Raw genomic sequence first — 14,162 nt, forward strand, 5'->3', positions numbered from 1 at the left:
AGCAGGTAGTGGCTCCGTCCATTGAACTAGCCCAAGCTACACCTTAAAGCATGCACAGATTGAAGAGCTCAAGTCCTTCAACGGACCCCGGACCTGACGGTCACGGGAAAGAACGATGTTTCCCCAGCCCATGATTTCACCCAATTTCATTTTAGAACCGAGGGGTCCCACTACACACACATCTGACAGAAGATGATTTAATACCTGGACCTCCAAGTATGGGCATGGGAGGGCTAAGGGCAGAGAGTTCCGGGTACCAAACCCAACCCCCGATGCCACTGGAAACAAAAAGCTCCCCTGCCCCCTCAGACAGGAAGCACCTGGCCTTAGGGTTGCTAGACCCTGTGTTCCTTCTTGTATGTGCAGACAATAAACTTGCCACTTTGTTTCTCTTGCAATTAGTGTCCATCTTATTTCAACTGGCTAATAAAACAGGACAAGAACCTGAGTGGCATTCGGTTACAGAATGATTTCAGAAGGCTCTACCTGTCGGATTTCCAGTCCATTGTGATTGGCTGCTCACAAACATAAACAAGGAATACCACTTTCAAAGATGAAATGGTATAGATACACTTCTATCTGGCATAGCAGACATATTTATGAAAAGCATTATAGAATAATTATGCTCAGAGTTTGCCAGATTTCATTTACACCGGACAGGCTCTCTCACCTTCCAGGAGCCTAACAACAGACAGTCCATTACATTAAAAGCGTATAATTGTAAGGACAAGAGTGTTCAAATCTGTTAAGCATGAACATCATTTAGGCATGAAATAGCAATAAGGAACCCACATCAAGTGAGATGACCTTTTTTGGATTTAGCAATGGCAAGTACTTACTCTTTTTTAAACGTCAGCGTGACATACCAAATATACCCAAGAGAGACCTTAGAAGCGATCTAGTTAAGTTTCCTACTTTGTATTTGAAGATAATGAGATTGCCAAGAAGGCAAATGTTAGGTCCAGGGTTATAAGCAAATCAGGGCAGATCCAGGACAAGACTGGACTCCTGGTTTTCAATACAAGTCTCTTTCAACTATACCACTCTGTCATCTACTAAATCACAAACAGATACATATACAGATATAGATATATATTTGCATATATAATGCAAAAAAAATTTTGTTTAAATCATCAGGAGTTTCCCTGACCTGACTATTTAAGAAAAACTATGCAGTTAAGGAATTAAAAGCATTTCCTTGATGGTAATTTTTTTCTTTTTAATTTAAAACTAGAAAGATAAAAGTCCAGTAGTTAAAAATTTAATTCCTATTTAAAACCTAACCAATTATCAAATATATTTTCTCCACTCAGACTTGAAATAAATACGTTTAAACAGACCATCAAAAGTTTAAATTGTAAAAATAGAGTTCTTAAAGCATGGAATCCAGAAAGCATCACATAGGGAGGCAATATAATTAATTGGTCATGGGATAGTCCTGCACCCCCTTCTTCCATTGACTTAATCTTCCACCTCCCTAAATCTAATAAACTGACAAAGAGTATATAAATGCAGGTACCTCTTTGACAAAACCAGGACTGCCAACCAGTTTGTTCTGGTTCGAACCCTTGCTAAAGATTTGCCTTTCCATCTCAGATATACTGAATCAGGATCTACATTTTAACAAGGTCCCCTGGTGATTCTTACATATGATAAATTTTGAGAACCATTGCTCTACTAGAGGTTCTCCTAATCGGTCCCTAACCTGCAGCATTAGCATCACCTGAGAACTTGTTGGAGCCCTGGAGGCAAAGTGGTTAAGAGCTTGGCTGCTAACCAAAAGGTCACCAGTTTGAACCCACCAACTGTTCTTGGAAACCCTATGCGGGAGTTCTACTCTGTCCCATAGGATCACTTGTTTTTTGGGAACTTGTTAGAAATGCAAGTTCTCAGCAGGGGCTTGAACCAGCAGTCAGAAGCCCTGGGCAAAACAAAGCAAAATTTCTTACCAAGGATATGACAAAACGTTTTGTTTTGTTTTTTAACCAATCTCCTGTGTGTAAAACCTTAGTCCTTTAGAAAGCTGTGCTTGCCTGTTTGTAAATTTCCAGCCCTTCATGTTTACCAGCTGGTCTCCAGAAGGTGTTTCATTACTGAAAACTGTCCACTAAGCTGCCAAGTGGAACCCTGGTGGCTCAGTAGTTAAGAGCTCGGCTGCTAAGAGAAGGTCAGTAGTTCAAATCTACCAGGTGCTCCTTGGAAGCCCTATGGAACAGTTCTACTCTGTCCTGTGGGGTCACTATGAGTCGGAATCGACTCGACAGCAACAAGTTTTTGGTTTTTTAAGCTGCCAAGGGACAATACCAAGTAATGACAGCTTACTGCTTCTTCATTTCTACTTTACCCTATAGTTTTGTAATTAATGAACAGGGGTATGCATCAAATACACAGCACTGTGGTCATATTTGCATCAACATGGTAACAAAAAAAAAAAATCAAAGAAAGTCAGAGACTAAAGACTTAGGAAGAGTTCATTAATCCATAATGCCATAGGAGTCAGAGGCTTAAAAACAATCGCCACTAACCTCTAGAAATACTGCAGTAATTAACGGGTTAAGGACATCTGCATTTTCTTTGACCTAGAACAAAGATATGATAATAATATATATATTATATTATTATTATACAGTGTTAAATGAACACAGCAGGTTAAAAAACAGTAACTAGGCTTTATGATCCCACTGGAAACACACACACACTTACAACCATACATAAATACAAGCATTTTGGACATAACTGAAAGATGAAACTTCAGCTTCCTTTATTCCTTTCTATGTTATCTGAACTGAGCATTGCTTTGTGGTTTTTTACTGACTTTCGAGAAATGTCTTCACTTTATGGAAGAAAGGCACATTTGACCAGAATACTTTAAAACAAATTACGCATATATGGAACATGTGCTCAAAAAACTCAATAGTTTTTAAGAGTGGCTGTTTAGAAAATTCTCATTTCCTGGAAATAAAAATTCAAATTTAATACTCCCACCTGTTAGCACCTTACAGTAGATTTGCTGGGTTAAAGTATCTTTATGGAACATGTGGAAAGATTTGGCCTCAGAAGAAACCTAGGAGCTCTTTTAAAGAAAATACTAATAGGAAAAGAGAAGCTGTATCACAGGATTATCCCTTACAGGAATAATCTAAACTCAAAGTAAGAAAGATTAATTTAGGCCATGGTCTTAATTAAAACAAATTTAAGGGCTAGAGTAACTACCGCTGCATTGGCACTGATACACTTACTACAAAGTGATTTTCATTTGCTTGATATGTAAATTATATCTCAATAAAGCTATTAAAAAAACAGGCATTAGCCCAATAAGAGACATGAACTCTTACCCCAGCAGTTGTTAGGCAGGTGGTGAACTCTTTAGACAGAACAGACAATTCTTTGCATAACACAACTGTTACCCTGGGAAAGATGGGAGAAGTGTCAGTAGGGTTCTTTTTTATCTTTTTCTTCCTCTGTTTTTAATAAGCTATATTTAACAATTGTTGGAAGAAAACAAACCACTTGTCAAGGATTGAATTATGTCCCCCCAAAAAATGTGTTTATCAATTTCACTGGGCCATGATTTCCGGTACTGTGTGATTTTCCTGTATGTTGTAAATCCTGCCTCTCTGATGTTAATGAGGGAGGATGGGCGGCAATTGTTTTAGTGAGGCAGGACTCAATCTGTAAGGCTGAATTGTATCTTGAGGCAATTTCTTGAGATATAAAAGAGGGAAGCCAGCAGAGGGACAGGGGGACCTCACATCACCAAGAAAGCAATGCTGGGAGCAGAGCGGAGTCTTTTGGACCCAGGGCCCCAGTGCAGAGAAGCTCTTAGTCGGGGGAAGATTGACGAGAAGGGCAGGGCAACAGAGAGGGAAAGCCTTCCCCTGGAGCTGACACCCTGAATTTGGAATTTTAGCCTACGTTACTGTGAGGAAATAAATTTCTTTGTTAAAGCCATCCACTTGTGGTATTTCTATTATAGCAGCACTAGATGGCTAAGACACCACTCCAGGTACTTTATGTGAAAGAGGAATGCTTTCAAAGGGAGTAAATACGCCCAAATCAGCTAAAGTACTTAGGGACCTAATGTATTTCAGGACCCATGTGAGCAGGTTTCATGCTACAAGGAAGAGGTGGTTCAGCCCTCAGAAAACATTTTTCTACAAAATCCTCTAGAAAGTATTATATACTTTCAAGTTTAATCAAAGGAAATAACTAAGATACACTTTAAGGAGAAAACACAGTACTTAAAAGACCCTACATTCCATTTAGGAGTATATTTAAAATATAGTCATTAATTCATTTATTCAACAAATATTTACTGAAAGTCTTTTATGTGCCAGGTACTGTTCTAGGGCACTGGGGATACATCAGTGAATAAGCAAAATCCCAGTTTTCATGGATTCTAATTTAATTTGCTAACTAAGGGGAAGACTATGCGCAAATGAAATTAAATATACATATATATTTCAGGCATATATACAGGTATATACACACAAGTATACATCTATGTGTTCGTGTGCGTGTGCGTGCGTGCGTGTGTGTATTATCATTGTAAACCACTGAGTCCATTCCAACTCATAGTAACCCCATGTGACAGAGTAGAACTCTTCCCTAGGCCGAAATATTCACGGAAGCAGATAACCAGGTCTTTCTCCTGCAGAACCACTAGGTGGCTACTAAGACTGATAAAATGAACTAGTTTGCCAAACATGAGTTGCTTAATCAGAAAGGGCAGATTTATAATTTAGATTTATCAAGATTCAATCAAAAGAAACATCCTTGGCTGCTTACTAACTAAAACCCAAAATGAACAAACCTCTAATACGTAGGTGCAATGTGAATAGAGCTTGCTGAGAGGCAAGTTCCTAAGTTTCTGAAAATATGCTGAGAAAACTCTTTCAGCAATTTCCATCAGTTAGAGGGATGCTCATTACACTTACTGGGAAAGGGTTCTGCTCCTCTCTACGGCTGTCACTTCCTGCTTCTGACCATGCAGGACCAACGCTGCTGTTTTGTGGAACAGTTCAATTGAGCATGCAGTCAGTTCTGCTAGACTCCGGATTGCAAACGCATGGATATCCTGGTAGGAAAAACAAAACAAAGACTAAAAAAACAAAATATTGTTTTTTTTATCCTCTATGAAATGACCCAACTGTGCTTCTCTCATTCTGAAGAATTCAGTATCTCTAAGGTCACTGACACTAATGTTGTTGTTGTGTGCTGTCAAGTCAATTCAGACTCACAGTGACCCTATAGGACAGAAAAGAACTGCCCCCAGAGGGTTTTCCAAGCTGAATCGACTCGACGGCACTGGGTTACTGGGTTTAATCTTTACAGGAGCAGGTTGCCAGGTCTTTTCTCCCACGGCACTGCTGATGAGTTCTAACCACCAACCTTTCGGTCAGCAGCTGAGTACCTGACCATTGTGCCACCGGGGCTCTTTGCAGACAGTGAGAGTTATCCCTAAATAAACATTTTCCTTTTCTCCCATAGTAATTTTGCATTTGGGCTCATAGCTGCAGAAACAAAGGCTTCCCTGAAATCAGGTGGTGTCACGTAACTAAGTTTTGGCCAAAGAGATTTAGATAGAAAGCATCTTGTGATACCGTCTGGGAATCTTTCCTTATGACACAACAAATGCACCCTTTATCTCCTTTTCTTCATGCCTTCTTTCATCCTATAGCCTGGAACTAAGATGCTATTATCTTGGACTATAAGGTTGTAACTATGCATAGCAGTGTAACGAAACAGAAGGAACCTGGGTCCCTGATCATGGTACCCACATCTCAAATCTGCAGAATACGGCTTTGTTGTTTGGTTACCTCTATTGAATTTTTATTGACTTGCTCAGTACTTTCCACTTCCAAATATTTTTCCCCTTCTTCTTTCTCTGCTAAGGGCTTGGTCAGAGATGTCCCGATCCATTCGTAGGCAGTATTTCTTGCCTGAACAAAAATAAGATTATTGTCCATTCAATTCCTCTAACCTCAGATTATGCTAGTCTTGTGGAATTCAGTGCTAATACTCTTACCCAAACATATCATGTAGCCTTTCAGTCCTTAGCTTACTAGACCTCTCAATGTCACTTACTGCTATCCATTCATTCCTTGAAGTTCTAGTCCTTTGGCTTTTTTAAAACACTGAAATATAACTTACATACAGTATAGTGCACAAATCTCCAGAGTTCATATATATATGCCTGTGTAACTGGCAGATCAAGATACAGAACATCTCAATAACCCAGAAGGTCCTCTCATGCTCCTTCCCAGTCAATACTATGTCTCCTTCCCTCTGCTCTAAGGTAACTACTCTTCTGTCTCACTATAGATTTTACCTGTTCTTAAAATGCATATAATGGAACCGTAAGTACGTTCTATGCTGCGTCTGGCTTCTTTTGCTCAGCAGAATGTTTATGAGATTCATGCAGATTGTTGCATGTATCAATAGTTCATTCTTCTTTATTGCTGTGCAGTGTACCATTTTATGCACATACCATAATTTATCCATTCTCCTGCTAACAGACCTTTGGGTTGTTTCTAGTTCTGTTTGGCTTTTTTAACACTACTACCCTGGAAAATCTTCCCTGGGAATGAAGCCAAAACAGAAGAAAGCAGAGCCAAGAGATGGAGGGAGATCAGATCCTGGGTAGAACCATGACTAAAGCTAGCCTTGCCCCTTGACTTTTTAGTTTCTTAAGCTAATAAATTCCTTTCTTCCCTTAAGTCAGCCTGACTTAAGTTTCTATTATTTATAACTGAGAGAGTACTGGTTTCTAAGGAAACGTTTATTGCCATGAAATGAAGGTATCCACTTGAATAACTTCATACAAAACAGAATGTGTTCAAAGCTGTAAGCAAGCATTAGGAGTCTACAGAAAACATTAGGTCATTCAGTCTAAAAGAATCACGGGTTTTATTATATATGGAATTAGAGTTGGGCCTTTAGGGGTCAACAGGTGAGTTTTCACCCAAGGTTACAACATGAATGAGTTAGAGCAGAACCTGTATACCCAGACATTCACTGCAGGGTTCTTTTCCCTATAACATATGGTCTCCCACAAAATCCCTCAGGAACAATCTGGCTCTCATCTGTAACCTTCCTACTACTTATGCCTTATGAAAAAAAAAAAACCAGAATGAACAATATAAAGGCTCAGAAGTAGGAAAATGCAGGGTACGCTGAGGAAGCTGTGAGATATCTGGCAAGAGCAGAGCATTAGGTGCAGGAATTTATTAATCCGTTTATATACTGCAATTATTTACTGCATGCTGTGCTAGGTGTTGGGGATACAATCGTGGGTACACACTGGGGCCCTGATCTTCTTTATTGTAGTAGGAAAGACAATTAAGAAGCAAATGAGTAAATAAATGCATGAAGAAAATGAAACAGAGTGATGAAGAGTGCAGAATGGGTGGACAGAGGGCAGCTTTAGTTTGGACGATTGACGAGGATCTCTGAGGAGCATATCTGAGCTGAAATCTAAAGGATAAAAAGGAGTCAGCCATACAAATATATAGGCAAAGACAGTTGTAAGCAGAGGGAAATTAGCTTGGTGTATTTGAAGAAATTGACGAAGGCCCATATGGGAAGAATATAGAGAGTACGGGAGCAAGACAGGAGATGAAGATGGAGTGGTGAGGTTTATAGAAGAGTATATAGTGAGATATGAAGCTAGCAAGAATCGTTAACAATTGACTAATAGTCCAAAAAGTATGAAAAGTTTACAATTCCTTTGAAGAGATAAAATGAGAGAAAAACCAGGAATTGAATTATCTGATATAAAAAAGAAAGAAATATGGGGAGATATAAGGCCAAATAAAAGAAAACTGATACTATAAATTTAATGTACTTTAAACAAGATATTTTAGTAGGCATATGGCATATACAAAGTGACCTCTCCTGTAACAAATACACTAAGAGAAGTTACCACGAACCACTGTGTCAACTCAAGGCAATTCATCATCCCTTTCCAAAATTGTAACTCTCGCTCTCCCATCATTCAGCCTAGAACTTCCCATTGGTGAGATCTGGATGTAGAAATTAAAAGGCATCTTTGAGCTTAGCCATTCCAATAACTTATTTGTTTCCAGTTGAACAAAAGAAGACCTGGAGAAGAAATGGACTTTGCCCAAAATCACACAACATGCAGAATAAGAACCATGGAGTATCTTGCTATGCAGAAAGTAAAGAAGTGCTCAAAAATTGTTGGGGGCATGCTACAAGGACACAGGAGCCCGCTTGAAGAACAATTTGAACATTAAAATAATTAAGGACAGTGATAAACTATAAACCACTGAGGAAAAAAAAAGAAGCCCATAAGGTCATACTGATAACAAAGAGATAAAGAAAGAAAGAGTGGAGAAAGGAAAACTCTTGACTACAGTAGAATGCCAAAAGCCAACCAGTAAATGTGGTAGGAGGGCTGGGGTTGGAAATAATCACCATTTTGCAACCATCACAGTAAAGACTCGTTCAGCAGGAATCATGATTCAATGTTAAATCTAGGAGGGAAATGATGATGAGGGGCAGGATATTTGTATGGTCTCGAAGTGTCTTCTTCCCACAGTAGCACAGGACAACACAGTAACTGTACAGTGAGAAATCCCACAACACATGGCCAACGGGGGCAGACGGGCATCATATGCCTTTACACTTGATACCCTGAGCAGGACGCATCATCTCTTATGGAGTATTTTGGCCGGGAACACATAGCTTGGCTCTAATTATGACAAAACACCAGACAAACTCCAAATGAGGAATGTTCTAATTTTATAAAAGGAAGAGGGGGTGTATATTTTTCAAAGAATGTCCATGTCCTAAAAGACAAAGAAAGGCTGAGGAACTACTGCAGATTAAAGGAGACTAAAAGCATATGACAACTAAATACAATTTGCGATTACGCACTGGGTCCACTGTCAGAAGCGAAAATTCGCTATAAGGGGCATTGTTGGGTGAATTGACAGAACTGGAATACAGACGTTGAGTAATAAAAGTATGGTATTAATGTTACATTTACTGAAGTGGATAACTGTACTGTGACTATGTAAAGGAATACTTGTATTCCTTTAGGATATTCATATTAAAGTGTTTAGGGGTAAAGGACTGTAATATTTACAACTTACTCTCAAATGGTTCCAAAAATAATAATAGTGTGTATATAAACACACACACAAATATCCATATATAAAGAGAGAATACATACACATGTGTACAAACACAAACAATTAAGCAAATGAGGTAAAACTGTAACAATAAGTAAATCTGTATAAAGGGAACATTTCCTAAAACAAACAGAAAAATTATGATTCAAGATAGACAGTGTTGTGGTAAAGTGCTACAGCTCAGATGAGAGGAATAAGCTGCTGGAGTGTGGCCTGAAAAGCCTTCTCGGAGAATATAGCACTTTTAGAGAGGGGGATAACAAACCAAGCACCGTATTCCTCATGCTGGGGCTAGGGCATCAGGGCGGGGGTGGGGACAGCGGAGTCAACTGTGCTAACTACGCAGTGGCTATCAGCTCTGCCCCGCCAGGAGGCCATGTTACCTGCTGCTGACTCTGGTCCTGAAATGCTCCTCCAGTTTGCGAGAGGAAGGTACAGAGGCAGCAAGCACCCCATGACCCAGTGAATACCGTCCCATGTGTGGCACTAGCGTATATACTATTGGATACTGATCTGAAACAGGCCCTCCCTATTCACTCTGAGTTCTGACTAAAGCCTCTCCATGTGCCAAATGCATGAAGACAGTTCAGGAGTCATTACCAAAAATGAAGACCTGGGCCACGAAACTCTCATTTCCACATGCTAAACAGCCATTACCTAAGTTGTTGGGCTCTGGGAAAAGGCAACCTCCAGCTCCCTAAAAGCAAGGGCCACATCCCATGATCTCTGAATTACTCAGAGCCCTGAGCAGTGCGACCTCAGTAGACGCGTGTCTACTGGCATCATGAAGGCTGGTCAGCTTCACCAACTTTAACTGACCAACACTGTAGCCTAAATTAAGCTCTAAGACAAGCAAATTCAAAAGGAAATTGGTAAGGATGGGAGATGTGTTGGGGGGAAGAAGGCAGATGTGAGTTTAACATGCTAACCTGGGGGAGGAGAAGGTAGGGAGAAGGTGTGGAACTCAGAATATACCCTCAATTTTGGTGACACCCTTGCCAGGAATTTAGAATCTTACACTCTTTATCCCCTAAATCCATACAAGTAAAATAATGAAAATCACCCAGAAATAATAACTTACTCTGGCCAGTTTCTCTGGTTTGGTGGAGATGTGTAGCTGGGAAAACAGGTCTGTTATTTCTTTGGTAAAGTCTTCATCCCCTGAAAAAATAAATACCATGTAAAACACTCTAGAAACACTGGTGAGATCATGAGGTCATGGGAGGAGGAGGAGTGGTGGGACAGTGTTAGTAGTAGTAGCAGTGGTAGTAACAACAGCAGCAATTTACAGGAGCATGGTACATCAGTGCTTCTAGAATCATTTTATGTACATTGTATCAAGGCATTCTTTCAATGGTTCTAGAACAAAAATGGTGTTATCCAATTTTAGAGATGCAAAAACTACAGCTTAGAGATATTAAGGGATTTCCCTGAGATTGCACAGCAAAGCTTAGGAGTCAAAGCTTGGCCCTCCTACCCTTACTCCAAGCCCGGTGCTGTTTGCATTACATCCAAGAAGCATGGATGGAGAACTGGTGAAGGCCAAGTATTAAACAGGTACTATGCGTGTGTTTCCAAGGAAGTGGAATTTAACTCAGGACCTAAAAGATGAGTACAAATTAGCTAAGAGGATGGAACAGAGCTTCCAACAGAGGAAACAAGTACAAAGACCCAAAGGTGAAGGAGAACATGGTAATAATTTTAATTTGGTTAGAAATGTCTAGTGTAAGGGGGAGAAGAGGAGTGGAACGGTGCTAAAAAAGATGAGTAACCAGTTGCCGTCGAGTCCGCTCCAACTCATGATGACCCCATGTGTATCGGAGTAGGACTGTGCTTCACAGGGTTTTCAATGGATGATCTTCAGAAGCAGATCATTAGGCCTTTCTTCCGAGGCACTTCTGAGTAGAGACTCAAACTTCCAACCTTTTGGTTAGCAGTTGAGTGCATTAACCTTTTGCATCACCCAGATACTCTAGAAAGGTTAGTCCAAAACCCGTTGCCATTGAGTCGATTCCAACTCATAGCGACCCTATAGAACAGAGTAAAACTGCACCCACAGGGCCTGGTGGATTCGAACTGCCAACCTTTTTGTTAGCAGCCGTAGCTCTTAATCACTACAGCAGCAGGGTTTCCCAGGAAGGTCAGCAGCATCCAAATAATAATAGGTCTTAAAACTATGATAAGGAATTCAAACTTTATACTGAAAGAGTGTGGAGCCACTGAATGACTTTAGGCAGAGACTTATATGATCAAATTTCAATTTTAGAAAGATCATTTTGGCTGCTGGATGGAAAATGTATTGGAAGGGGGAACAAGAAGGGAAGAAGGCAGCTGAGGCAATAATCTAGGATGGATATAATGGTGGAAAAGAAGAAAGATGGAAAGGAGATTCCAGAATGTTGGAAGGATGGTAAGGAAGCTTTTAGTGTAAGCCTGGTAAGAGATGATGGGGAACACACAGAATACCTGTGAGTCAGGACCAAACAACCAACACATCCACACAAATTGGCAGGAAATGTACTTTTCCTCTCCACGCAGCTAAATTCTATCCTATCTCCCTCCCGACCCTTTGAGGCACAGCCCAAGGCTTCTCTGCAAGCTGGGATGTAGACAAGAACTCTTATGCACAGAAATGTTTACCACTTACAATGCCACCCTGTGACTATTTCTTAATCACCCATCCATAGCGTGCCAGGACAAATTTCTACTGCTTCATATCTGTTTCCTTCCCAAAATCCCCAGAAAAAAATACAATTCTATCATGGCACCTCTCTCTCCTGCTATCCTTTTTTCCCTCTCTCTCAGCATTTGAGGCAGAGAATTCAAAAGTTTTAAATCCCAGGAACCACACAGTTTGGGAAAAGCTGATCTCACTAACTTATAACAACTCTGACATATATAACTCATCTAAACATAATCATACCCTATTATCTGAAATGTAAAACCTGACATTTAGGCAGGCATTTTATTTTCCCAACAAAGCTCTAAATTATTTGGGCACAGGAGATGAATCTGAATCTTTAGTGAGATGCCGGCATCCTAAAGGATTCAAAAAATGATCCAACGGATGCAGGAAAAAAGATGTAACTTTTATTTGTAGACATTTCTGTCACTCTTTAAAAAATTCTATTTTAGAATTTACAGAATACATATTTACAATACTACATGTGCATAATTTATAAGTATTCAAATATACATATATTAGGTCTGAGAACTCAAAAAACTTTTACTGCTAAGGGTTTGTGATCAAAACTGTTTGAAGATCACAGTTTTCAAACAGTACTTACCTTTCTACAGTCCTGAGTATAAAAAGGAATTGTTCCCTTATCTCACACACCATATACAAAAATTAGTCAAAATGGATCAAAGACCTAAATATGACAGCTAAAACTACACTTTAGAAGAAAATACAGGGACAAATCTTCATGACCTTGGATTTGGCAAAGGATTCTTAGATGTGACACTAAAAGCAGCAGCAACAAAAGAAAAAATAAATTACACTTCATCAAAATTAAAAACTTTTGTGCTTCAAAGGAAGTAAAAAGACAACCCACAGAATGGTATATTTGCAAATCATGTATCTGATAAGGGACCTGTATCTAGAATATATAAAGAACTCTTATAATCTAATTATAAAAAGACAACCCAATTAGAAAATGAATAGATATTTCTCTCAGGATGATGTACAAACAGCCAATAGGCACACGAAAAGATGCTCCACACCACCAGTCATCAGGGAAATGCATATCAAAACCACGTGAAGTACCACTTCACAATCACTACGATGGCTAGAAACAGAAAGTCAGGTAGTCAAAAAAAAAAAAAAAAAATTAAGTCAGGTAATAACAAGTGTTGGCAAGGATGTGAAGAAATCTGAACCCTCATATATCATTGGCGGGAGTATAAAATGTATGGAAAACAATCTGGCAGTTAAACACAGAGTTACCATCTCAACTCACATGACCCAGCAATTTCCATTCCTAAGTATATCATCAAGCATATATACCCAAGAGAAATAAAAATGTATGTCCATACAAAGACTTGTCCATGAATGCTTACAGCAGCATTATTTATAATAGCCAGAAGGTGGAAACAACTCAAACAGACATCAATGGATGAATGGATAAAAATGTGGTATATCCATAGGGAATTCTACTCCATCATAAAAGCGAATGAAGTACTGATACATGACGGATGAATGTATCAAAACACTGGATGGACCTTAAACACACATGAAGTAAGAGAAGTCAGTCACAAAAGTCAACAAATTATATGAAGGTCCAGAATAGGGAAATCTGTAGAGACAGAAAGTAGACTAGTAGTTATCTAAGGCTGGGAGGAGGAGAGTGGGGAGATTAGGGGAATGATAGCTAAAGGATACAAGATTTCTTTTTGAAGTGATGAAAATGTTCTAAAATTGACTGCGGTGATGGTTGCACACATCTGGGAATACACTAAAAACCATTAAATTGTACTCTTTAAATGGGTGAGTTGTATTGTATGCGAACTATATCACAATAAAGCTCTTTAAGAAAAAAGTAGTTGTTGCATTAGAATACAACTGTCCAAGAAAGGGCTAGTGCTTTGGAGGGGCTCAGGAGCAAGGCTGGAGTTTCCTTAAGCAAGAAGTCTCCTTCCAAGGCTAAGGAACCAGGTACATAAGATAGATGGGCAAGAGCTGAGGATACTCCTGGAAAATGATGACGACCAATGTCACCTGAACCACATTCTATGGTTTTCTCTCCCTTCTGCTACCACTTTTTTTTAACAGCTTTAACCAAACCAAACCCATTGCCATAGAGTCAGTTCTGACTCAGAGCAACCCTATACGACAGAGTAGAACTCCTCCATAGGATTTCCAAGGAGTGCCTGGTAGACTCAAACTGCCTATCTTCTGGTTTGCAGTCATAGCTCTTAACCACTGTGCCACCAGGACTCCTTTAACAGCTTTATTGAGATGTAACTAAATACCAAGATCACTGTTGCATTCTCAACTGAAATCAT

The 14,162-nt window shown here is 39.5% G+C and overlaps 1 protein-coding gene across 3 annotated transcripts in view; it reads right to left on the reverse strand.

Annotated features, from left to right (window-relative positions):
• Positions 1-14,162, reverse strand: part of FAM114A2 (family with sequence similarity 114 member A2) — a 41,014-nt gene that overhangs the window by 1,701 nt on the left and 25,151 nt on the right. For all 3 annotated transcript variants that reach the window (XM_064278599.1, XM_064278594.1, XM_064278607.1), the window contains 5 exons: positions 10,240-10,319; positions 5,820-5,942; positions 4,938-5,077; positions 3,336-3,408; positions 2,526-2,579 (listed from right to left, as the gene is read on the reverse strand). In XM_064278599.1, coding sequence (XP_064134669.1) covers positions 2,526-2,579; positions 3,336-3,408; positions 4,938-5,077; positions 5,820-5,942; positions 10,240-10,319 — 470 coding nt within the window. The remainder of the gene's footprint in view (positions 1-2,525; positions 2,580-3,335; positions 3,409-4,937; positions 5,078-5,819; positions 5,943-10,239; positions 10,320-14,162) is intronic.

Source organism: Loxodonta africana, chromosome 2 (assembly GCF_030014295.1).
Source record: "Loxodonta africana isolate mLoxAfr1 chromosome 2, mLoxAfr1.hap2, whole genome shotgun sequence".
Classification (NCBI taxonomy): Eukaryota; Metazoa; Chordata; class Mammalia; order Proboscidea; family Elephantidae; genus Loxodonta; species Loxodonta africana.